This window comes from Sinohyriopsis cumingii, chromosome 11 (assembly GCF_028554795.1).
Source record: "Sinohyriopsis cumingii isolate HCF-2022 chromosome 11, ASM2855479v2, whole genome shotgun sequence".
NCBI lineage: Eukaryota > Metazoa > Mollusca > Bivalvia > Unionida > Unionidae > Sinohyriopsis > Sinohyriopsis cumingii.
Genome location: NC_142971.1, coordinates 21,173,596 through 21,201,238, shown reverse-complemented (window position 1 = coordinate 21,201,238; position 27,643 = coordinate 21,173,596). Strand labels below are relative to the sequence as shown.

General features: G+C 36.0%; 1 protein-coding gene across 1 annotated transcript in view; it reads left to right on the top strand.

Annotated features, from left to right (window-relative positions):
* Window positions 1-27,643, top strand: part of LOC149787725 (uncharacterized) — a 140,564-nt gene that overhangs the window by 107,645 nt on the left and 5,276 nt on the right. Inside the window, exons 13-16 of the mRNA XM_089973928.1 lie at window positions 9,974-10,089; window positions 16,317-16,420; window positions 20,883-21,015; window positions 24,136-24,336. Coding sequence (XP_089830054.1) covers window positions 9,974-10,089; window positions 16,317-16,420; window positions 20,883-21,015; window positions 24,136-24,336 — 554 coding nt within the window. The remainder of the gene's footprint in view (window positions 1-9,973; window positions 10,090-16,316; window positions 16,421-20,882; window positions 21,016-24,135; window positions 24,337-27,643) is intronic.

Here is a 27,643-nt window from a genome sequence, read left to right as displayed (position 1 = left end):
TACCAGGGAAAATGGTCCACTACAATGCTGGCTGACTATTGCTGGACACTCCTCAGAGATGCTCCCGAACAGCTGTACAAGAGACAGGCGAAGAAATCTAAGATGTAGTCAATGACTTGATTTTTTATAGGTAGGCTATTACAGTTGACCTTTTACTATTGGAATGCATTTCGTTATGTAAACATTAATTTCTTGCAGATTACAAAAAAACTAGAGCCAATTTTGCAATTTGACTGTCATATTCGTGTTCAGCACATAAAAATTGATAAGAATTGACTAATTTTATTTCAGTAACATGACTTTTGTAAAAATTTGTTGTCCAGTGTAACGTGCATTGCTAAAAAGAAAAACTAAAGTTTATAAATGTCAGGTTAAATCAAGGAGCTACATCTAATAATCATTTCCCATAACAGGTGGCATTTTGTTAACAGAATGCTTTATTGCTATCTAATTTTTCAGTTAGGATATGGTCTGATAACCTACGAGTCATGCATGTGAGGTTTTTTAAGTACATTTAACTCTTTACCTTCTGCAAGTACTTACTGCGCTGCCTACAAAGCCTCCAAAGCTGCCTGCCTTCTAGCTACTGTTCGTAGGCTGAACCCCAGAGCATCATAATGGCTGCCTGAGCGAGAGCTTCTTGAATTAGTGTACATGCTGTCTACATTTTCTTTATCAATCTTGGCCTTTGCAAACTATGTAAGTTTTGTGGCACTCATTTCCACCAACAGGTATATGATAATCCTCAGGAATCAATGTTTATATTCACATATTCATAATAAAAAATATACATCAAGATATCTGTTGTGTTTATAACGTACAGTGGTCCCCCTCTTATGCGGCCACCCCTCCTGCACCAGGAAAGTGGCCTTATAAAACAGGTGGTCTTTCCAGAGGGGAACTATGATGTGCATGTATATGTATATAGCAGGAAATCTGCGTATAACTTGAAGCAGTTAACATCTTCAGTTAAAAGTAGCATTAATTATTAAAATGTTCTTCTTGTCTTAAAAACAGTTATTTCAAGGCAGCATAAATTAATAGTTCTTATTCTTAGGCGTGGAATATTGATGGCATGCACATAAAAAAAAACATTCAAAAACATTATTTAAATCTTAGTACATATGTTGTTTTGTGTTTAAAATAATTCTCTTTCCATTTACTCCATTTTCCCACTGCTACAGAATATTCTTCTTATCTTTTATGATCTTTTTATTTGAATCTTACCAACATAAAATCTTTCGGCAAGTGAACTCTCCTCATTGTCGTCAAGTCGAATAACTTTTACTTTTCCTTCTAAAGTTTTGTAATGATTTATTCCTATGTCGCTAATTGTACAGTAGTGAAATTTTAATTTTGCACACAAAATTTTCATAAACGAAAAACCTTGTTATAAAGGAAGTGATACATGTACTGTCACATGATTTTTCGTTCTTTGTCTGGTACCCTGTTTTGTTCAAGGTTAATTGTTTCAGTGTGCGTGTGTGTGTTAATTCACAAAATCTATTTTTAGCATTGGCGTTAATGATATAATAATAACCTTAGTAGTAAATGTACTTTAGCCAAAACTTCTTTCAGTAACGAAAACCCAACATCTGGAAAAAGACATCAGGAAAGATAATTGGATAACATACCTTACTGTAATTAAATATTGATTCTGTACATATTGATAATACAATGTGGTGGCATTGTGAGAGATAAATTTTACATTTGTGCACTTATGCTGGCTGCTGGTCAGGTTAGAGGGGTGGCCTTTCTTGGGGTACTTTTGAATACAAACTCATCAGTACCAAGGGATTCTGGCTGCAAAGAGTGGGTGGACGCTGGTCAGGGGGGCCGTTCATGAGGGGGATCACTGTATTACACTACTTTTCTCACCACTATTTTGCACAAATGGAATATTTCTTCCGGAAAAAACTGCAAAAAGAAATCTTTCTCCCTTGCATTTTCATCTAAATTAAATGTGTGCCCTGAATCTACTGTAAAGTCATCCACATGTAACGGTCCCACATGTTCCGACCAGAAAAGATTGTCGCACATTTCATCCTCAGATTCAGATAAATCTGAAATGTCAGGTGTTTTAAACAGGGCTTATACTAATGTCCGATCCATCTTCTTTTATCGGGTCATTAAAGGCACTGTCATTTGCAATGTCATCAATTTCAAATCCTTCAAAACATTTGTTGGAATCGTCATCGGACTACATGAATGTTGCCATTTTATTTTTCTTTGAAAATTGGCCTCGTTTTCAAATGAAATTCATGCTTATATGCTGTAAAAGTACTAACAGAATACTTTCATCATTTTATGTAAGGACTGTTATCATTGGTTAAATATTGTTAAAAGACCGGATGTTTGCGATTTCATCCAATACAGAACTTTAATATGAAACGTTTATATGTGTTTCTGGTGTTTCCCAACCCTTGGCCGGAAATGCATGTATGAGAAAGCCAGGACAGAGAGAGCATTATTAGCAGCTTGTATATGCATCTCGGGGGGGTTACAAGGCTATTTTTAGCATTGCATATATGTGTTAGCAGAAGGTAAAGAGTTCAATACAGTAGAACTTGGCATTAAAAAAGTTCTTGCAAACTAGTTAATTCCAAGATTTCTCTTTATTATTAATCATATGTCATTCCATAGAATGAAAATCATATTTCCATAGACCTGTTACATTAAGGTTTGACATTTTCAGGCATTTTGTTTGGTCCCCTTACTAATTTCCACCATGAACAAGTTTGTGGGCCAATCAAATAGTCTGTGTTAAGGGCTGTTCCATTAAAACATACATGGGACCGAGGGAACGCACTTTTTAAAGTGGGGTACTCACAGTAGATGCAATTTAGAATTGTCATCATTTTAGAATGACTGCTCCAGTGGCCTATTGGTTAGAGTGTCTGTCTCAGAAGCGGGAGGTTTTGAGTTCAATCCCCGGCCAAGTCATACCAAAGACTTACAAAAAGGGTACTAACAGCTGCCTTGCTAGGTGCTCAGCATTAAGAGGTTTGTGTTAGGACTGGTTGGCCTGGTGTCTGGATAATGTGACTGGGTGGGACATCATGCTACATGTCTGCGGCATGATGCCCAAGTGCTGGACATCACCATAAACTGCTACACTGCAGACATCGTAGCGATATGACTGAATTTTTTTTACAGCTAGGTTAAAAATCCTAATCACACACACACACACATCATTTTAGAATGAACTCTGTAAATCATAGTACCGTAGCATATATTTTTAGAAAACTGCCTTCCCTGGATACCATGTATGTTTAAGTGAAACTGCCCTAAACAGCTTTATGCTTTGTTATTTGCTATATGACTTGATTAACTTTTATTGACGGGAAAGCTGAAACTTGATTGTTCATTAGGTCTCCATATCATGACCCCTGATGGATGCTTGGCATATGTCCAAATAACAGAGGCTTGAACAGATTTAATTTTAATCAGATTCCATCTTTTTTATTGTGACTTTTTCTGTTAGTATAGTTTATTTCATATTGGAATAAAATTTGGGTATTTTAGATGCCTATTATCTGGACTTTTTCACATGACAAAAAGAAAATATGACATGATCCACAGTTTATTCATTACTTTGTCATAACTGATCTAAAACGAGCAATTATTGAGACAAAATCAACTTCTCCAACTGAGTGTATATGATAGAACGTTTTACTGTATTCATACTTTTCCTATGATATTGTCAGCTTTCATAATTACCTCCCTTGCCATTCCTTGTCTTCTCCCTTATGAATCGTTCTCCCATAAGAATGTATTGCAGAAATTGATTCTGTGGAAAATTTAATTTTCTTCTTAAAAATAGGTTACCCAATCATAGTACCTTAGTAGAACTTAGTACTACTACTTCCTTGCAAATCCAGCCCTCCCAGGCTCAAAACAATTAGCTTAAAAACTAACATTTATCTACCCACCTAAGTGGCAGTTATAGTGACCTCCTCTTGATAATGTGATTGGTGCCAAATCCCATGAAATCACCAATTGCTACTTATTTTCATGCCAAGTGGCAGGCTTCTGATAGATAGGCCTCATAAAATCCATTCTATGTGTAAACTGTTACTGGAATTGATTAGTGCCTTCCACGTGTACGTGTTATTATTATAAGCGATGCTCCAGTGATTCTATTTTTATGGGCAGTCAGCTAACCTTCCTACAGACTATTTGTGACTATAATTGGTTATTTATTGTTCACCTGCTAAATATCAACAGTGATGCTCTAATTCTCTATCTGTACATTTTACAGGTATTTATCAAAGTTAGTAACTCTGCATGGATACTCACAAGTTCATAAAGTCATACCAGCCAAAGTGCTGCAAAGCACCACATGTAGATGATGCCCAGTCTATACAGCCACTCTCATGGATCAGTCTCTCAGTGCTACTAGGCACTTAGGGTGGAAGATGTAGAGTTTATGTAGGCATCCTCCTAGATCAATCGTACTTGCATAGTACCTCAACACACTTCTGGCGTATGATGTCCATCTTGGGGCCTTAGTTTTAAAGAAATGTCTTTCACTTGCCTTCAAGCCTCTGCCACCAAAGAGACTCTACTTGATGCCATCATAGAGGCAATGGAATCTGACTCATTAGAGCAGCAAGTGTAGTAGGCCATCATCCTCAACATTCTTCTCCAACTACTTCACCTCAACAAAAACTGGCACTCGGGTTCCCTCGTCATTTTTAGATCCTATCTTGATGAGTGAAACTCTGCCTTGTATGCTTGGACTGAGGTTTTCTGCCCAAACCCATTGGAGTTCTTTCCTACTCGTTCCTCTACATCACCTGCCAGGTCTATAGTTTTGACATCAGGTGATCATTTCTCTATGCAAGAATCTACATTCAATCACTTCCACAATTTACTGACATCTTGGGACTGTGTACATCACCAATTACATATCTCCAGGATCTGATGGTGTTTTTTCTCACAAATGCCTTCTGTGTTTTCCCTTTGGATACCCATGAGTTGATTTGTAATGTCTTGACCATGGGATCAATGTTGGATCTAATATCTATGATGATTTTCAATAAGTGGAATACTGCTTACATTCTCCAACCCTGAATTTTACTGGAAATAACCAGGGAGCATGTTTTTAGAATGGTACACTTCATAACAAAGAGTAACAACATACAATGACCATACCCGTAATAGCAGCAATGAACTTACAACAGGTGGAACAAGGTGCATTGCTTGCTACTACCACCTTAAAGACCATCAAGGGCTGAGCTACATTTGCAACCTTCATCATCTATTCTCCTCTTTAATGATCAAGTTGATGAATTAGCAATAAGCCATCATTGCTCAGTCTTAGCTACAGCAGAGTGATTTGTAAGACAACCAACAGATGGTTGCAAGGATGCCCCCAGAGCACATGCCTCTGGAAAGCAGTCCTTCTGAATTACAACTGTTGAAAACCACAGTTCTCCTGAACTAAGTAAAAGAATCAAAGGAAGGTTGATAGTTTTCACCAGTATTCCATGAGAACCTCCCTATCTCAAATAACATACATGACATCCCCCCCTTATCACATATTCCGGTAGTGAGAGGGCTCCAATCTTTCATTGCTGAATGGGGAGGATTTACTATGATGATATAGTGATCTAGCAGTTGTTTCCTGGGGATTGAGTATCACGTTCAATGCATCTACTAAGCCTTTGGCCTGAGTTCTTTCAGCTACAATGCTGCGCTTATCACTTGGTCTTCAGCCTAAGTGCATTCAGTCAACTTTGTTTTGCTCTTAATTTCACGATGGAATGCAGTAATGTGTTCTAATGACATCCATTGTAGAGACTGCAGTTAATGTGGACTTGCAAGAGGCAGGATTTCACATCTCCACTCAAATGGCTTCCAGAAGTTCAGTGATTCCCTTCAATAGGCTACAAAACAGCCAATTAGTTATAATTTTGAGCAAGACATGATTTCACATGTTATCCTCTTTTCAAACTCAATCTCTTTGTTAACAAGAACATCTCCAACTTCATTCCCTTTCAAGATTTGGTCAACTAGGTCTGGAATCAATGTTAAGTGAAAAGATTATGTTTCCCCCAGGAATGAGAAATGAATTCATGCAATGGTAGGTCCATGCCTATTGGAGAAATTTATCTGCTAGAGAATTCTTTCACCAGCTGAGCTTTGCTCAATGCAGCAATAAACATTTTAGTCCTTGGTTGCCTTGATTACAAGGTCCAAATGATCTCCAAACCTTTGACCATTAGATCAACTTTCACAATCTGCAACAACACTAGGGTGCGTCGAAAAGGCAGGGAACCCACTTTGGAGTCTCATCAGTGATACCTCTGCAAGTGCAACCTCCAACAATCATGATTGCTATGGACATGAACAAAGAGGACTAGGAGAGCATGTTTCCTACTATCTATGTTTGCCATAGGAGTGTAGCCCCTCAGGATCATTATTTACATATCAACTTTCCTGAGAGGGAAACCATTTTGAAAGCTTTTCATTGGTGGCTGTAGAACCTTCATGGGAACGAAGATTTCATTCTGTCCAATAACTTATCTAAAACAACAGAGAGTAAACAAGTACTCATACCTTTGTATTCTTTCTGGGGAATGTCTAAAGTGGTGTCCTCATTGACAGTCAAGGATTATGATCAACATACCCTTGGCTGGCTAATGTATTGGCAGACTCATTGTTCTACAAGAAGGAACTAATACAACTGGAATAGTGTCTTCATCCCTCAGTTTTCACTCAGTGGATGCTCGATGGGATCGATCTCTGATGGACCTGTTGGTGACAGGGTAGAACACCAGAACCCCAATCTTTGTCACACCAGTCTTGGACCAAAAAAACCGGATAATCAGTGTACTTTCCATAGATTGGAATGGCCTAATGTATACACTTCTCCGACACCTCATATTCTGAATGTGATACAGGAATCTGAGTCTTTACCTCCTGATTGCTCCACTCATATGGGAAATATTGGACCAACCTCATCAATCTCCCAACAGGATCAGTAGAAATCAAGATCTTCCCTCATCTGTATTAAGTAACCATGATAGTAGGTGTTTCACCCCAACCCAAAGTTAATGAACCTGCACATCAGGATCTTATTAAAGATGCACTTAAGAACAAACAGTTCTAACAACAAGTGGTGGAGAATCCCACAAGTGAGATGGTCATTTACCTTAGAAGTGTATGAAGGCAATGGAATATAATCTCAGTGGAGGGACAAGAGCAATTTATACCAGTGTTGACATCCATACAGGAATAGCTAACTTCCTATGGCTCTTTGATGGGAAACAGTTAGCACCAGTCACAATTAAACCTACTATTCCATGATCAGTGGCACTATATACTATCGTGGAAGAGAGAATATCAGACAAACCAAAGACCTATCTGATCTTCTGTTCATTCATTATGGATCAATGCCATCTCACCTCTGCCTGCGTGGGTTCGAGTCTCGGGTTCAGCCAATATGGGTATGTGAGAAAACTTGCCAGTAGCTTCTCATGGGTCGGTGGTTGTTTCCGGGGTTCTTCCACCACCATTTATACTGGCCTCCATGTATAACCTATCTTGTGCTGAAAAATGGCGTTAAACCGTACAACAGCAACAACAACTGTTCATTTGGATTTCAGATGGCCAATGACATTAGACCCTTGCTCAAGTGGAATTTATCATGGGTATTAACCTGGCTGAACAAGACACCATTTGAACTGTTCTCAAGAGCTTAATTAGTTAACCTCTCGTACAAGTCATGCCTCCTCACTACTTTGGTTATCATCAGGCAAAATCAGCAATACATTGCCTATTTGTGAACACATCTACATGCAATTCTGACATGAAGGATCAGTATCTTTCATGAAGCCCTCTGCTTTCACTTCCAAGAACAGGCTTCCATTCATGTGTAATCAGATACTGATAATTATTCCTGTCTTTTCTGGATAAGTCATCTCAAGGTCATCTACAGGACCTAGTGAGAGCTCTGAAGTGGTTTTTAAGGAATATCAAGATGTTGTATCGAGGGAGATAATGCCTCATTTTATCTTCAAAAGAGGTGAAGGATGGTATGTCATTATGGACAGTTTGATCGTGAATAAAATGAGCTACCTAATCCGCATTTCAGACCAAACCCACACCAATGAATTTACTTTGCATATTGGCTCACAAAGATAGGACAGTCACCACATACATTGCATATAAGTGAAACTTTTCTCTAACTGTAACACATTGGCTCACTAATACATGACAGTTACCACAAACATTGCATATGATTGAAACTGTTTTTGAACTGTAATTATCTATGCAAAGGGATGGAAATCCTAGTACACTTCTTTTTTTGGAGATCTTTCATACAAAAAGGCTCAATTCATTCTGGAGCAACCTTTACTCATAGTGTCAAAGGTTATCTTTCCAGGTTCATGGACAGCTTCATAAAGATGTAGCATCATAATTTCCTATAGATTTTTGGGAAAGAAAACTTTTCCATTTCTAAGCTGGCCCCCGACATACGGAATTTATTTCAAGTTGGGTTATCTAGAAGCTGTCTCACATAAATTAGGGTATCAGAAATGGTCTCTCCAGGGTGAGGGAATGTATCTCCCACTATCTCCCTCCTGTTTTCCTAAAGTGTTATGAATGCACAACATATTTTGAAGAAGAAAACCAAATGTTTCTAGTAAAATGTTTCTTTGATAATACTTACCTAATCATAATACACATACACCCTAGCAGCCTTCCCCTACTTACATCCATATAGAGCGTGCCTTCCATTCCAATAATAATAATTTCGGCACCAGTCATATCAAAGGGAGATTACTCTGACACCTAGGTGGGCAGATAACTTTTAGCTTTTTAGCCAAAAGCTTTTAACCTGGGAGGACTGAATTGGCATGGTAGTAGTTCTCCTAGGGTATTGTGGTTGGGTAAGTATTATCAAAGAAACATATTTTCTAGAAAAACAAATGGTGTCTGCAAAAGTCTTTGACAGAAAAAAAATGGAGAATTATTCATAGTGTTTAACTACAATATACATGCAGATATTTTGGTATCACCTTACAGATAATGTTCCCATCAATGACAGTGCTGACAGGTTGGCCTATTTTACTGATATTGAAAGCAGAACTTGAACTTTGTAATATTTTATTCTTGAAATTTTTTAAAGAGAAAACCTGAAAAATTTCAGCAATTTATTGACTTGAACTTCTTTGTGAACATTTGAATTCTTACTGATCTGAAAAGATTCTAGAACAGAGTGAGTTTTAGTTGTGAGATTTAAGTTTTTTAATTAGGTTTTTGAACTCATAGCAATATGAGTACGTGCATCAAGTATCTGGTGACTGGTTTATATGTTATCTTAGCAAATCACACCTGGTGACTGGTTTATATGTTATCTTAGCAAATCACACCTGGTGACTGGTTTATATGTTATCTTAGCAAATCACACCTGAATTTAGATCTCTTCACAAATATTGTTGATAAGACAATAGGGCAGGTAAATTTTCGGTTTACCAATTTTTTACAAATAAAATCTGCTTTCCTAATTTAGACCAAAAGATACTTTATATACTTGCTTAATTGGAGACCTTGATCTGTTGTCACATAATGCACTGACAAATCAGGGTCTTTTTTGTTTGTTCTAATGATTACTCCTAACATACTATAGATACCCAGATCTTCTGGTACATTATGTGACAGCAATTGCAAGTTTTTATAGTTGGACTTATAAGTAAGTATGTATACTGTACATTTTTACTTTATGATATATTCCATTGAAGATACAAATTTCTGAAATTGTAAGATGTGAAGTGATTTTTTTAATAACATATTGTTCATTTGACAGCATATGTTTTCTTAAAATCTGTGGTAAAGTTAATATAAAATGTATACAATCAATTTAGTGGAAGCAAAGTTATTTTTTTAAATCTTGAGTTTAATGGGGAAAACTTTTTGACAAAGGCACCTTTTTATTATCTTGAAAATCTAATAAAATTTGCAGAGACTAAGGATCCAGAGACCCTGTCTGAGATGTTGAACGCCTCCTCCAGGCCTGAGAAATATAAATCCCCCTTTGAGAAGAAGAGAGTCAAGGATATCAAAAGACTGAATAAAAAGGTATTCTATTGTTTCACATGCACAAACACACCGCTCTGGTGGCCTAGTGGTTAGAGCATCTGCCTCAGATGCAGGAGGTTGTGGGTTCAAACCCAGGCCGAGTCATACCAAAGACTTACAAAAATGGTACTAACAGCTGCATCACTTAGCGCTCAGTATTAAGAGGTTAGTGTTAGAACTGGTCGGCCTGGTGTCAGGACAATGTGACTAGGTGAGACATCATGCTACGTGTCTGTGGCATGATGCCCCAGTGCTAGACATCACTATAAACTGCCACTGCAGACATTGTAGCAATATGACTGAAAAATTGTTAAAGCTACATTTGATGTAAGACCTTTTTCAAGTATTAGTACTATATGTGATTATAATATACCCATTAATATTAATCTGAATTAAAAATATTGACATTTTATTTGGTGTGTGTAAGCTTAACTCAATTTATGCAATAGTATGAGATTGCAATTTTCAAGTAACTTTTTAACAAACATTCTTAATTATTCTTGATTAATTGTAGTATTTCCAAAGCTTGCATGTTCAGAACACCACTTTTTTAGTTGCAAGTTTTTTCTCAGTCTGTATTAGATGCATAACTGAAACAAGGTTCTGGACTATTTGACAAGAATGTCAGCAGCAACAGTAGGTATAAATATCATGGATGAAATGTACAAATATAATCAGTATCCATGAGAACCATTATCATGGATAAAATCTACAAATATAAATAGTTTCCATGATTACAAGTATCATGGATGAAATGTACAAATATAATCAGTATCCATGAGAATAAGTATAATGGATGAAATCTACAAATATAAATAGTTTCCATGATTACAAGTATCATGGATGAAATGTACAAATATAATCAGTATCCATGATTACAAGTATCGTGGATGAAATGTACAAATATAAATAGTTTCCATGATTACAAGTATCATGGATGAAATGTACAAATATAATCAATATGAGTGTATACACATATCATAGATGAAATGTACAAAATATAATCAGTATCCATGATTACAAGTATCATGGAGGAAATCTACAAATATAAATAGTTTCCATGATTACAAGTATCATGGAGGAAATCTACAAATATAATCAATATCGGTGTCTACAAATATGGATGAAATGTAGAAATATAATCAGAGTCCATGATTACAAGTATAGTGGATGAAATGTACAAATATAAATAGTTTCCATGATTACAAGTATCATGGATGAAATGTACAAATATAATTGGTATATGTGTGTACGAATATCATGGATGAAATGTACAAATATAATCAGTGTCCATGATTACAAGCATCATAAATGAAATGTACAAATATAATCATCTAGGAGACTTCATAATTATAGGATGGGTAATTTTTATTATCGTTAATCTAGATAATAATAATAATAATGAGGACTTTGTATAGCACCTAATCTTTAGAAGCTCTAAGCGCTTTACAACATTAGACAACACCTATAAGATAAGAAACATAATAATATTATTACAAAAACAAACAACATGAAATTAGAAAAACATTAAAAAATAAAAAACATGCTGAGAATATTTCAGGTAGGAAACATTATTAGGTCTTTAAGTTTGTTCTTGCAGTTGAAATAAGTGAGTTTTGAGAGCCCTCTTGAATGTGATCACTGTGTCTTTGTGTCTAAGTTCAGTGGGCAATTCATTCCACGTTGCTGGGCCCTGGTATGCAAAAGAACGCTGTCCATATGCCTTTGTTTTCATAGTGGGAATAATGAGTATACGATTGTCAGAAGAGGAGCATAAGTATCTTGCTGGTGTGTACACATGGGTGAGGTCAGATAGGTATGTTGGACTAGAGTCTGACAGTGAAATGTAGCACAGAGAACAAATTTTGTGTTTGATTCTGGATCAAATGGATAGCCAGTGTAGGGTACAGAGCAGCGGGGAGGTGTGCTATGATCGTGGTACTCTAAGTATGATTGGAGCAGCTGTGTTTTAACTTTTTGAAGTTTCTGGAGTAGATATTGAGATCAACCAGACAAAACTGAGTTACAATAGTCCAGTCTTGAAAGTACTAATGAACACACAAGTGTTTTAGTGGCATCAACTGACAGATATTTGCGAATTGAGCTGATACGTCTCAGCTCAAGATATGCAGCCTTGAATATGTTCATGACATGTTGGTGCAATGTGAGAGTACTGTACAGAGTAACACCTAGGTTTCGTACTGATTGTGTGAATTTAATGTTGGCATTGCTGATATTTATTGTTTCAGGTAAACGATGTGAATGAAAATGAGAAAGTCTTTGTGTTTTGATCAGAATGGCCTGTTTTATCATCATTCATCTGCAGATTGTTACATGCCATCCATGATTTCACATCAGAAATGCATCTCTCTTCACCTTGGATGGTAGCATCAACTTCAGTTGGGTGGCTAGATTTATATATTTGGATGTCATCAGCGTACAATTGGTGAAACACTGGATGATGATCTATGACACTTGAGAGCGACTGAGTATACGGAATGAAGAGAACAGGTCCAAGAACAGACCCCTGTGGAACACCACAACATAGATCAACTGGGCTGGAGTGTATTCCATTTGCAGATACAATTTGTGTCCTGTTGACCAAGTAGGACTTAACCACCATAAGGCTGTATCGTGAAAGCCAAATACATGCTGAAGACTTTGAAGTAATATATCATGGTCTATTGTGTCAAATGCTGCAGACAGGTCAAGGAGGGTGAGGAGTGTAATCTTTTAGCTATCCAACGCAGAGAGAATGTCATTAACTACTTTTAGAAGAGTAGTTTCAGTACTGTGGCAAGGGTGATATGCAGATTGTACATTGCTAAAAAGACTATTTGAATTTAGATGAGATACAAGCTGGGATAGAACAACTTTTTCTAAGATTTTTTAAATGAATGGGTGATTAGAAACTGGGCGGTAGTTCTTTAAATTGTTATGGTCTAGTGTTGGTTTCTTCAGCTGAGGCTTTACAATGGCAGTTTTGAAAAATGATGGGAATTTCCCAGATGAGAGAGAGGTATTAATAACATCAGTTAGTGAAGGCAATACTGGATCTAAGCACTCAAGCAGCAGTGATGTTGGAATTGGATCAAGTTCACATGACTTTGGTGCACTCTTCATCACAATTGTACATATGAAATCCATAGAGACAGGTTCAAATGCTGCTAATGGTTGCCGCTGAAATTCTGTATCCCAACTGTATGGTGACGACGAGTCAATTGAAATTGTGGTGCCAAGCTTATCTCTAATGGTTTGTACTTTGTCATGGAAGAAATTTGCAAACATATCCGAAAGGTCGACTGGAGAGAAGGTAGTTGGAAGTGGTGTTGATTTGTTCCTTGACATTAGCTTGTTAGTAATCTCGAAGAGCTCTTTGCAGCTGGAACTTTCCATGATCTTAGTAGTGCTGTGGGCTGATTTCACTGCATGGACTATATTTGTGACATTCTTCTTAGCGACTTCATAGATTTGCTTATGAATAGTGAGTATGGGGGAAAGCCAGAGCCTCTCAGCTTTACGGCATTCTCTTTTAGCAGTGTGAAGCTGGTCCCTAACACTGCTATACCATGGAGAACACTTTTGAATTGATCCTCTGCACTTGGTAGCTGGAGCATGTTTGTCAAGTAACGAATGCAAACAGTTATCGAGTTGTTCTGCAGTAGGAGGTAAGCAAGTTGTAATGAAGAAGTAATGTATAGGACTGCTAAGAAATGGGCTTATTCAATAACTTTTGACAGAATTCTTGGAATGAAACCAAATTTGGTACAAGTTTTTACGTTATGAAGACTTAGGTCAAGCTTGATTTTCACAGTTTTCAAGCAACATTTTATTGTATTATGGCCACCTGTTTGACTTGAACTTTTGCCTTTCAAATGGCTCACATTATTTAGGGCACCAGTGTCATACTTTTTAATTCTACTTGTCATAGACCAGAAGAGATGGTTTGTTTTCCATTATCTGTCATTGTCCATCTGCCCATTAGCACATCTTTGGTATCACTGCTCCTCATAAACTACTTGGAGGATTGCCATGATACTTTATGCATATGTTCATCCCATGTTCTAGTTGGTTCTGAATGAAAATGGTGTCACTCAGACATCCATTATGGCTGCCACAGTGGCCATCTTGAAGATCTTATTATCACTACTTCTTCTGAACATCTTTGCCATGTATATTATATCTTGAAAATCTTGCTATTGCTATGCCTATTGAATGTATTGTCATATCAAGATGGGGTTTACATTGAAAGACTACTTATTATGTCTAGTTTGTCCTAAATGAAGATGGTGCCATCTTGGAAATATCTTTATTAATACTCCTAAATGGAAAGTCTTATTGCCATGGGTTTTCACCAGACGATTTATGATGTCTAGTTGGTCCTAAATGAAAATGGTGAATCTTCAACATTCAGTATGGTTGCCACAGTGGGCATCTTATATTCTCAATGATCCTGAATGAATGGTCATGTCATCATAGGGATTTCACCAAAAGATTTATTTTATTGACTAGTTTGTCCTAAATGGAATGGTGCTAATCTGATATCAGATGTGGCCACCACCATGGCCAGCTTGAATTTATCTTGTTACTTTGCCATAACGGAAAGTGATATCAGCATGGGGTTTCCACCAGATGATGTCTTGTTGTGTCTAAACAAAGGCTTATTGGTTCTAAATGGAAATGGTGCCAATTTGACCAAATTATTTTCACACAACAGCTAATTTGAAACTCTTATTATTGCTGAGAATTATCATTGTTAGAGATGGTTTAAGCATTCAACAGTTAAAAGGAAGAAATTGTCTTATCTTGAATTCCTGTCAGTTCTCTTTGGACAGTAGAGCATCATTCCCTTCGAGGGTCTCTTGATACATTAGAGTCTAATGATGCTCAATGTATTTGGTTTTTCTATATAGAGGCTTTGCTTTAACTTGGTGTACTTTGTATTCAGAACCATTATTACTGACACATACATATGATATCCATTCCAGCAAAATGGTGTTGATTTGCTCTGGAAATACTGCAGGTTGGTAAAATATTTTGAAGATTTTTCCTCTCATATCATTTTATCCAGTGTTTTCTCTCTAAGTTGGTTTTTGTTTGTGAAACACAGGACAAAGAAAGAAGAGCAAATCAGTTTAAGGCTTAAACATGTTAGTTAAAACATGATAATGTTTGACACAATCTCTATCATTTCTGTAATATTTTCCTCTCAATGCAGTTATTGTCGATATGTCTCCTCTCAAATTTCTCCATCACTCTGATGTACCAACTTAATATCTCATATAAGCTTATTATAGGATATTTCCAACACTGAGATATAATTAATGAGAATTTTTATTAACAAAATAACACATTTATTTATCATTAGAGTGGTGAGTCTACAAAATGTCCATGTTTTACTACTAATACTACTAATAATAATATAAATACAGGTATACCCCACTTAACATCAGGGATGTGTTCATCAAAAGGATGACATATGGTAAAAATATATATACTGAAGCAATTATTCCGATTGTAACTAATGTATTAGTAAAGGGATGCATTCACAAGGGCCCAAAACAAATCCACGAGGTTTAAATAAGCTAAGTTTTATTGTAATTGAAAGCATACAGTACATAAACGTAAAAGCATGGTGTATAACATTTTGAAAGCATTTGAATGGCATGAAAATATTTGTAAGACATTTTTATTGACTTACAGTACTGTAATTAATAATAGAGTTCAGTTGTAGAAATGCGATCTGAATGCTGTGACTACAGAAAAAAGACTGGTGATATATTCCTTGGCAGCTAGCAGCATTGGAGATGCTTAATAGAGCTGTGTGCATCTTTTGTGACTGTCCATGCATAGGCACGAGTGACAAAATATAAGCAAATCACAGACAGCTAATAGCGAAAAAGGGTCTAAAGTAATTGATGACATAAAACAAAACAATTTTTTACCGTGAATCTAGTCATTCATTTGTTAATTCAGTTGGTGTTTTGTTCTATAATTTTGTTTTTTTGTTGTGTTTTTTTATCTATTGGAGATACTGTCTTGTGCACGGGAGTTTTGGAGGCATGCCAAAATACAGGAGACTGCAAATTCAATAGGTATAAAATTAATGCTGATGACATCCCACTGTATACAGTGATTGATGTACAGATACTGAGCTGTCTTTAAATCACCTTTCCATAATTGTCATGGCTTCAGACATTAAGAAGCAATATTATATTTATTGTCAGTTAGCCAAGATGAAAGCTGAAAGTGAGCAGCAGAAGAAGGAGGTAACAGATGTCAAGGTCAGCCTGGCAGAGCAGGAATTGGACCTAATGGAGAGAAGCATCAGGTACACACACACACATACATTGCCTATGGTTTGACTATAGAGGATCTTACATGGGTGCTCATTTGAAATGCTATGAGATAAAAGAAATACTTCATTTTGCAAGTCTCTGATAAATTATTTGACAAACTTCATACATTTTGGTTTAGGATCCTTTCAGGTTTGGCAGGATAGCTTTAGATAGCTTGTATTTGGAAAGTACAAATATATTTTTGTTTAAAAAAGAGACAATATGAAGGACCCAAATTGAAATTAGTCTCAAGCAAAAACAGTATAATATCTTTAATACAAAATAATTTACTTTCTTTGAAACTACTCATTAGAATTAAGTATATTTGCATATAGGGTCCGAGACTAATTGCAATACATAATGTTAAAGGTAAGCATTTTGAATATAATTTGGAAAAGAAAACCTTAATGTTATTTTTACAATGTGTATTCATCATCTTTGTTTCAGGAACAATTGAAGTGTGTCAGGTATTTGTTGTGGTTATGTGTTTTAGTGTGTGTAAAATGAAATTGATTTAATATGGAGAAAAATATCAAATTTTCCAATGTTGGATTTCAATATTTAAGTAGTGCTTATTGCATTATTATCATTTCAGTGCAGGGTACTTGATGTTAAGAAAACTGTCAGGGTCTACTTTTGAGAAATGTATAAAGTAATTTTTAACTTTACTGCTCATAGATCAGATGATCTTTTGTCCATCATCTGTCATGCGTCAATTTGTTTGCACAAGTTTGTTATTGCTACTTCACCTAAACGACTTGGAGGATGGCCATGAAACTTTATACACACTTTCATCCTAAGGTCTTGTTGGTCCTTAATGAAAATGGTGCTGCAAAGATATCCAATATGGCCACCAGAGCAACCATCTTGAAAATGTTGTTATTACTACTTTTCCTTAATGATGGTTATATAAACATAGTGTTTGCACTAAAAGACCACTTATTGTATCTAGTTGTCCTTAATGAAAATGATGCTGAGCTGTTGTCCATTATTGAAAACCTTGTTTTGAACATTGTCGCAGAATAGAAACCGAGTGGGTTTATAGACTAAATGAATAAGACAAACACAATGTGTGAAAGATGGAAATTTATGAAATGAATTGATAAAGAAAAAATATATGGTGTAAAATACAATGATTCTCTCACACTCTCAACATAAGATTGACCCACTCACTCTATACAAACATTCACACATTGAAAGTAAACTAAGAATATGAACTCAATATGACATACAGATCCAAGAACCTCATGGACTGCAGATATGATTTCAAACAGTATTATACACTACAAGAAAGATTCACATAATCTCAAGTATGGACTCCAATTAAGATTCAAAATAATCTTATGATATTCAAATGTGTTTCCAAATATTGTTATAAACTATAAGAGAGATTCACATAATCTCTTGGAACACAACCCAGATTCAAAATAATCTTATGAACACAACTAAGATTCAAAATAATCTTATGAACACAACTAAGATTCAAAATAATCTTATAAACATACAAATGCGCCCAATTGGAACAACAATTGAACCAAACGTATGCTTCTAGACCCCTTGTACAGTTGCACGATTCCTTGGGTTGGCCCACACTCTTATTGGCCGCTCGCACCCTTCATGGATCCACCACATGTACAGTCATACTTATACACACGTACAGACAGCATACAGCACCCTCTAATTAGCTTTGTCTACATCTGTGGCTCAGACATACGTACATACATACATACGTATCGACAGCACGCAGCCTTAAATACTCTGGAAACTCCAGACAGCTCTAAATAGCTTCAGATAGCTCTAGACATCACTAGTCAGCTCTAGTCATAGTCACAGTCAGAATCACAATCAGCTGTAATAAAACCAAACTGGTCATAATAATGGTTTCTGTAAAATCTCTAGATATATGCTAATACATTAACCTCTAATAGTGACTTGTAATTCAAAGTTCAAATCTGCGTTGTAATAAATGCATTATTAAGTGATAAGACATTACAAACCGAGTAAGCTTCGCATATCAAATGAAATATAAATTTAACTCTTACCCCAATGGCTGGAGAACAATGGAGAGCGTACACTCCTTGACGTGATCCAAAACGACCAGTGTCGGTTTAGAAATTGATCTTACTTAAATCTATAGGAGAGTGAGCAAAGTCAGGGTAAAATACCCATGCATATCATGTTATTAATGTCCCTTTGTCGCAAGTAATTGCCGGTGAGGTACATGTTAATACAGTTGCTTACCTGGAAAAATACTTATTCACCCTAGATAATGTTGTACGTATGTACAACAAAAAATAGTCAAATAGTACTAAGGCAAAACAAAGTTATTTTTTGGCCTAATTCTGTGACAAACATAAAGTCATGTTGACATGGAATGTCATGTCTGTATGGGGTTTTCACTAAAAATACTTCTTTCAGTGTCTGTTTGGTCCTAAATGAAAATAATGCCAATCTGACATCCATTAAGGTTTCTTGTTGTCACTGCTTCTCCTGAATTGAAAGTCATATTAACATGGAGTTTTCACCAGAAAAGTTCTTAAAATGTCTATTTTGTCCTAGACGAAAATGGTGCCACCCTACTTCACATGAATGGATGACTATATCAACATGTTTTTTTTTAAAAAGACTTCTTATGATATCTAGTTGGTCTTAAATAACAATTATTCTGATTGATATCCAATATGGCCACCGTGTTGGATGGCTTGAAAATCTTATCACTCGTTCAGACCTGCCAACTCTTATGATTTTGCTGTAAGTCTTACAAAAATTACCCTTAGAATACGGGCTTACGGCATAAAAGAAAAAACTACTGAAAAATGATCATTGCTGAAAAATCCGGAAAATTTGTTCAATCTGTGTTTCATATTAGAAGTCATGAAATTGGTCAGAGAACGAGATTAACTTTACAGAAGAACATCAGACGCTTTAAACTGCACCTATTTGTTCATGCGAAGTGTCTGCATGATCAAACTGATGATCATAGAATTTTTTTAAAAATGACATTCAGCAAGCGATTTATGTTTAAGACGAAAGGGAAAATAAGCCTCCTGAAAAATGTTAATAATCAACATGGGGAAAGTAAAATGGAATATTCAGAATCTTATTGGACATCACGTGCCAATTTGAGTATGACTTGTGGTGGGAAATATGATTGCCGTTGTCATGTGAAATGGAAAAGAATTTCCAGGAATTACGATGTTGAGAGACAGCAATATGCCATTGAGCTGCATGGGGTTTTTTAACTAAAATTTGTGCAACTGTACTAGTGGTAAAAAAAGTCTACACGTACTTTACAAACATTTCAGTTGAACATCATGTTTATCGTCGCTGTACATTCCGAATACCGAACTTTTAATTACGTTTTCCAGCTTTACAATAGCAGTTTATGATATTTTGTTACACCTTACTGAAAACTGGTCAAATTTACGGAAAAAAATCAGCTGCCTTACTGAGACGGACTTGTTAGGGTTGGCAGGTCTGCTATTTGTCTTAGATGGAAGGTCATATCAAAACAGAGTCTTCACGAAAAGACTTATTATGACGTCGTGTTCATTATAAATCAGAAGAGTACTGATCTAACATCCAGTATGGCCACCATGGCAGCCATCGTATTGTTGCTACTCTGCCGAAATGTAGAGTCATGTTGACTTGGGATTTTCAACTGAAAAACTTCATATAATGTCAAGTTGGCACTCAAGAAAATGATGCCAGTTTGACATACATTATTGCCATTGTGACAACCGTCTTGAAACTATTTTTATCATTGCTCTTCATAATTGATGGTCATATCAACATGGGGTTTTCACTAAAAGGCTTCTTATAATATCTAGTTGGTCCTCAATGAAAATGGTACCCCGCAGACATCAAATATGGCTACCACAGTGTACATATTGAAAATCTTGCCACTGATTCTCCTCAGTGGATGGTTAAATTGGCTTGTGGCTTTAATCAAATGCCTTCTGATGGTGTCAAGTTTATCTTAAAAGAAGATGGTGCAGATCTTAAGTTAATATAGATGCCACATGAGCTGACTTGAAAATCTTATTGCTCAGAAATATAAGTGGTTGTTTCACTAGTTAAAACGAAGAAAAAGACTTATCTTGAATTCATATTTGTTAAAAATTTCAACAGTAGAGCCTATGTATCTTTGAAGAACTTGTCTTTGTTAAGACCGCAGAGAGAATAATAGTTAATTTGTTACTAAGTTACCTTCTTTAAATCAAGTTGGTTTCAGCCATAGGATCACACATGCAGACTTTTGTCATATTCACCAAGAGTATGACATTCAGTTTTAAAATAGTTCTGCATCAGCATAAGGAATCTGTTATGGAAGTTGGCTTGGAACATGAACCATAAAAACTTAATTGGGAGAGCTTACAGGTTAAACCCGTGGCTCAGCTGTATAATTTTGTGTCAAAGTCAGATTCACTGATGGCAGGATACTCATTATTCTAGGACAAAATTGGATGTGACCAGGGCCCAGGTGAAGGACCAGCAAGCCTTTGTACAGCAGCTGAGGGTGACTGAGGCAGATCCAGAGATCCTGGAACAAGAGAAATTAGTGGAGAAGCAACTCATGAAGAGACAGGTTCATTACTGTTTAAAATGCTAATATTATACTACCTTCATTATCCAGTTGTTCAAAATGTATTATGTTTACTCTAATCAGTAAATTTTTCCCTTTATATAATGATATGCCATTTTATCTTCTGAAAAAGAGGCTATCCTGGAATAAGATATATTGGGAAGATATAAAGATTTACCATTTGAAACACAACATTTTTAAAATTGTATTAGTCTAGTGAACCTAGAATATTAAGAATCCGATTTATTTTTGCACACCATGCCCACTGAATGAAAATTTGTTTGGGAAAAGTGCACAAGAAAAGTGAATTCCTGTTGCAGACACTATAGAAAAAATGTTGTACACCCACATATGGATGAATCAGACAGGAGTGATCTCCCCTGGGATATCGGGATTGTCACCAGATCACCCATCCATACTTTAGTTACTACTTCTACTACTTGAAGAAACACTTCATACAAATGTCATGGAATTGTATACATCCTTTTATTTATTAAATACAAGTACTCAGGTTTCGTTTTTGTGTGTACAATGATACCTGAGGGTGATTTATGTATATTGTACAAAGATTTCGAAATAGTGAGTTCGGTTCATCCTATGCCACACGTACGAAGTGCTTTCAGTGGAAGAACTGAATACTTCCAGTGTGCATGCGGTATCATCTGTGTTTAAATACCTCACTGAAAATCTTTACATTACGGAACGTCTTGTCAGTGAGCTGTCTACTTTAAGGACAAGAGTAATCAGAGTTAACAGATTGATCGGAGTCGCAGCTGTATAGCTGACCAGAGTGATCGGAGTGAACTTGGTACCAGCTGCAGAGCTAGCCATAGAAGTTGACCATAGCAGCTGTAGAGCAGAGTAAATAGTGTTGCTGGTCGAGTAGCAGGCAATCGGTTGTTGCTGACCGAGATTGGTGGGTGGCTGATTGCTTGATTGACCAACCTGGAATATTGACTGCTTGATTGACTAGTGTGATTGGTAGCCAAGTGTGCTGGTGACAGAGTGTGTAATTCCGTACATGTAATCTTTTAGCTGTGGGCTAATCTTTAGGGTTTGTAATACCCACTGTGTTGTTGGGACAGTTTTGTACATCTGTTCTTTGTTTTCATCATTTTCACTATTTGAGTGAATATATTTTTACTATACAAGTAAAATACCAGTTTTACTATTTGAGTAAAACATCATTTTTTCATCATGAAATCACTGTGAATCATTCATCCCTTGTCTTTGTACTGTGTAAGGTAATTTATTGTATTTTCATTATTTATTTCTTGCAGATTATGTTAATTGATCCAAAATTTAGATATTATATCCACATATTAATCAATTCTTTTCTCGTTCAAGTCATCATTAAACATTGTATTTGTATCACCATAAAAAATTTTCTGTTGTAGATCCGAAATCCCACCCGGTTATCTTGTTGCAACAATATGGACTATAGACTTATTGAAGAAAATATTAGGTGATATCATTATTTTGCAAACAAGAAGAGATTACACTATCATGACAACATTGAGCCAACAAGATCATATGATTTTACAAAACTTGGGCACTTTAAACTAAAATATTTGGTCAATGACTACCTTCAAAAAAATTAGCATTCCTCAAAAATTATCATGAAAAATTTATACTTTTTCAAAGAATGTCTATATCCTTTTGTTCATAGCAATTTACTTTAAACATTGTTAGCCAAGATACGGCATTTTATGTTGATTAAGCTAAATTACTTGAGCTGTTTCAGTATCTTTCCATTCACTGCCTTTATTTTGATATACATGCAGATAATATTATGGGGTTATTTTCTTTTTTCATGACATAAGTGACTCATTATTATTGCTGTCTGCATTCAGGTTGTTTAGATAATTGGTCTTGTCTGTCATTGATACTTCTAATTTAGTTTACCATTAATCGTTTTTAGATAATTGGTTTTGTCTGTCAATGATACTTCTAATTTAGTTTACCATTAATCATTTTTAGATAATTGGACTTGAATATCAGTCTGTCATTGATACTTCTAATTTAGTTTACCATTAATCATTTTTAGATAATTGGTTTTGTCTGTCAATGATACTTCTAATTTAGTTTACCATTAATCATTTTTAGATAATTGGACTTGAATATCAGTCTGTCAATGATACTTCTAATTTAGTTTACCATTAATCATTTTTAGATAATTGGTCATGTCTGTCAGTACTTCTAATTTTGTTTACCATTAATAATTTTTAGAAAATTGGTCTTCTCTGTCAGTGATACTTCTAATTTAGTTTACCATTAATAATTTGTTTTAAAAATGTGATGGCCAATGTTTACTTTTCAATTTTGTACTTTCCTTTGAATGTACAAAGAAATTAATACATTAAGAAACTAAACAGCAAGCAGATGGGTTGCGTGAGAATAAGTCAACAACTGAACATGAATAAAAGAATGAAGTATATCAAAAATGAGACCAATGGGAAAATTATCAAATATATGAGTGCAGAAACAAATGAAAAGAGAGAAGAAAACTATCAAATGAGCTTGAAGGTGTGGTCAAAAGATATTTATACTCACTGTATAACAAGCAGACACCGGCATTTTAACTTGAATGCAATTGAAAATTGAAATACATATGTTAGAAGTAAAATAATAATAAAGGCTAGCAATAATGAGATCACAGAACATTTGCACATGTGACAAAGACATGCCTTCAGATTTTTTTAAATATGGTCAGCATTTTACTATAAATTTATGCCTATATTGCATTTATTGTAAAATGGGTTACCTGTATTCTCATTTGTATTAAAAGAAGCACTGATAAAGGCTTGTGTTCTTTTGACTTATGGAATTCCCAGTCAACTTAAATTTAATGACATATCAGATAAAGCATTATGTTTCATGTTATAAAGAGTTATCGTTAGAAAAAATATGTTCTGAATTAAAGTGGATTTTTTACCTTAATAAATATGAAAGCTGTAATTTGATTAGTGAATCAACAGAATTAGTGAATCAACAGAATATGAACAGATCTTTGTTTTGATATAGATTCTAATCGGATCCAAGGTATATCATTTCTAGAATTATTGTATTTAAATCAAATATTAGCTCATCCTGAGCCAGTCATAGTTACTTATTTGCTTTCAGATGAAATTTGAGAAAAGGTTGGAAGATGCAGGGGAAAGACTAGCCCAACTGAGGAACCATGTAGTGGCACAAAGTGAAAATGAAAAGAAGAAAGAGGCCTCTCTTCAGGAAAAATTTGGACAGTTCAAGAAGAGAGATGGGTCACTAAACACACGTCAGGTCTTTGATATGTTGAAGAATGAAGAAAGAAAACAAACAAAGGTACCTTGTGAAATGACTCATTGGTATATATTTGTTATATTACCATAATTTTTCAGGTCTTTCCAGAAAAAATTTGATAAAACTTGGTCCCAAGGAAGAATCACTGGGATCTGCCATTTGCAGCACTAGATTTCTGGAACAAACAAAGCATAACATATGTTAACTATACCTGATGCTAACTTCAGAAATCATAGGAACATACACATGGTGCAGTGTTTCTTCTTCATAATGCTGTTCATGGAAGCTATAATAGTGACTCACTTTAAGATAAGATAAGAATTCTTTATTTCAGACTACATAGTCCATAATTTTAAATTAAAATATAAATATAAAATAAAAACATTGTAAACATAAAAAGAACATATATATCATACTTACAAGTATACAGATACATCTACAACAATTAACTGTGCCCTGCATTGTTAAGAATGAAAATAAGTGTCATTTAAAGAGTAATTTGTTCCATATGCTAATAGTATGAGAATTTACAGTAAGGGCCATTTTGTACTGACTTATTCCCAACAAGACTTTGTTATAATAGTGAACGTTTAATACAAAAACATGAAAAATGATATTTAAAGACATGAAACCAAATTATAATGAGTTTTCAGCAGACAAGAATTAAATTAAGATGCAGTAATAGAGAAAATTGAAACTGATTTCACAGGAACCATGAATATCTAAAAATTGTGGTAGAGACAGTGTTATAGTGAGAGGTTATGACTATTCCTCAGACATTCAGGCCAAATGAATCTCAATCTCAAAGTAGAGATGATCATCAGCTGAGAGATTAGAATACTGCTCAGCAACTGCAACAGTCTAAAACTCAAATTTCAGGACACAACAGGCTCCTCATGTAAGAGTCAGCTTTATAAGGGGATGAGAAACAAAGCTTCTTTCCCCAAGCCTCCTAACAACCACCATTGACTTGCCACCCCAACTGCTTGCAGACACCCTATTGATTGGAACCAGACTTCTTAATTTCCATCAGCATTCCGATTGACCTATTTTTGTAAAATTAAGGGATGATCCAAACTGTTTCAGAGGGACTTAAGATTTTTTTTATCAAGCTCCCTCCCCTTTCATCTTTCTCTTTCTTGATGGATATACTGTCAAATTTGGAGAAAGCCAGTATTATGCAGTAGGAGATAAGGTCATTGGAGATTGTTCAGAAACTCCTTAGGGTTTTATTCCAGGCTCTTTCTAGTGTCAAAAGCCAACAGAAAGCTCTGGCCAATTATGTGGCCTCAACACAAGTCTGGGTGTTTACAGAAATTATCATCACCTTGACTTTGTCCACATTGACTGCAACATATCTGGATAACATCTACCAAAAACACTTGGCAAGTTCTATTCTGTTCAAGGGCAGAAACAATCTCTAGCCCCCGTTAGGTTACCTAGATATTTAGTTAACTGTGAAAAGTCTGATCTAAACCCATCTTAGAGCATGGAATTTATTACCAATCACAACGTCTATTTCTCCCATATACATGTGTGACAGATTATCAATCTTGCCGAGTCTGTTTCCAACAGGGAATGGATTACAGGAAGAGAGTTATGGAACTCCATGGCTTTCGCAGTGCGGTAGTGAATCTGGTTCTGCTTGGTTACCTATTTATGTTCGCCATGTAGATGGCTCAGTGGGACCATTCTTCTGGTCTTATCAGGCACAAAGGCAGGATCATCACTGAAGTAGTAGTAGTCCAGCAAAGATTGGCCCATGGCAGGAATCCCTCTGGAAAGTCACAATTATGGTATGTATTGACACCAGTTTTTATATGGTTGGGGAGTCCACCTGTTACCATGCTCTGATAGGGTCAGCAACAAGTGGGGTCTGGATGTGAAGGCTATAATACAGGCTTTTCATGACTGGAAGGACCAATTCTACAGGAAAATAGTCCTTATCATGTTGGACAACTTGTTGGTGGTGGCCTACCTATGCAAACATGTAGGGAGGACCAAATCTCCCATCCTGTGAATTCTGGTTTGGAAGTGTTTGCATTGGTGCTACTTTCTAAATACAACCATACAATTCAGACACCTTCCTAGCAGACTCAGTCCCCTGGCTGATTCTCTGTCAAGAAAGGACAGATATTTCAAATAATCCTTTCATCAGATTTACATGCTTTGGGGGCATCTGATGATAGGCCTTTTTGTGACAAGGTGTGAAAAAAAAAACTGCCCACTTATATCTGTCTAGGCCATGGATGCACTAACAATCAGAAGGGAGGGGTTTTGGGCCTTTGACTGTCCCCCATTGTCTTAGTAGTGAAAACAATACAGAAATTTGGAGATTAGAACAGCAAACTGATTCTGTTCGCCCCGCTCAGTTGAGAGAAGATCTGGATCAACTGTGTACTCATTTTAGTGATAGATGTGCCCAGGAAAATCCCAGTCAAACCTTCTCAAGGAGCTGCAGTCCCAGGTTTTTTTTATCCCCGTCTGAAATGACACCTTCATGCCTGGCTCTTGTCGGGAGAGCTCTGTGAAGAAAGAATGTCAGCCGTTGATTGTGGAGAAAATATCACATGCTAGAAGGTCCTCCACACTTAAGGCATATTAAGGAAAGTGGTGCATGTGATGGTTCTGGTACAAAAGCAGCAACATAGTCCATTTTAGTACCTCAATCATGCAGCTAGCAGATTTCTTTCTCTAGCTGTTCAAGGATAAGGAGTAAGCCCTGGTTACCAGCAAAGGCTACCACTCCATGATTTCTGACACATTCAGACATCATGGCAGAGGGAAGTTTGGTCATGATGAAGATCTGTCGGATCAGCTTGCCAGTGTTGAATTTAATAGGCCAAAATTACTCACCGTTTTCTAAATGGAATTTCTCAAGGGTTTTCATTGGCTCAATTTAGATCAGCTGAAGCTACTATCATACAATATGGGCTTTCTGATAGCCTTAGCTTTGGCATGCAGGATAAGTGACTTTCATGGCCTTTCAATGGAACTATCTCCAGTTTAATATGGAATGGTTTTGTGTTCCTAATGATATAACCAGGTTTTGTAACAAAGAGCCATATGTCAGGAGAAGTGATCATTCAAGACCCTGTCCATACCCTAAAGCATTACTTGAAGTACACAGAGAAAAGTAATGGAACAAAGAAGTGTCTCTTTCTTCTGTTGAATGCTGGGAAATAGGATATTACCTTTCAAGCCCTATCATCAAGGTTGAAGTGGGTTATATATTCAGCATACTCTAAAGTCTCATAAGAAGAGAGTTGTCTCATGAAAATTTCAGCTGATGAAATTAGGGTGATCTCGGTTAGCCTTGCTTTTGAATGTAATGTTTTGATTTGAAACA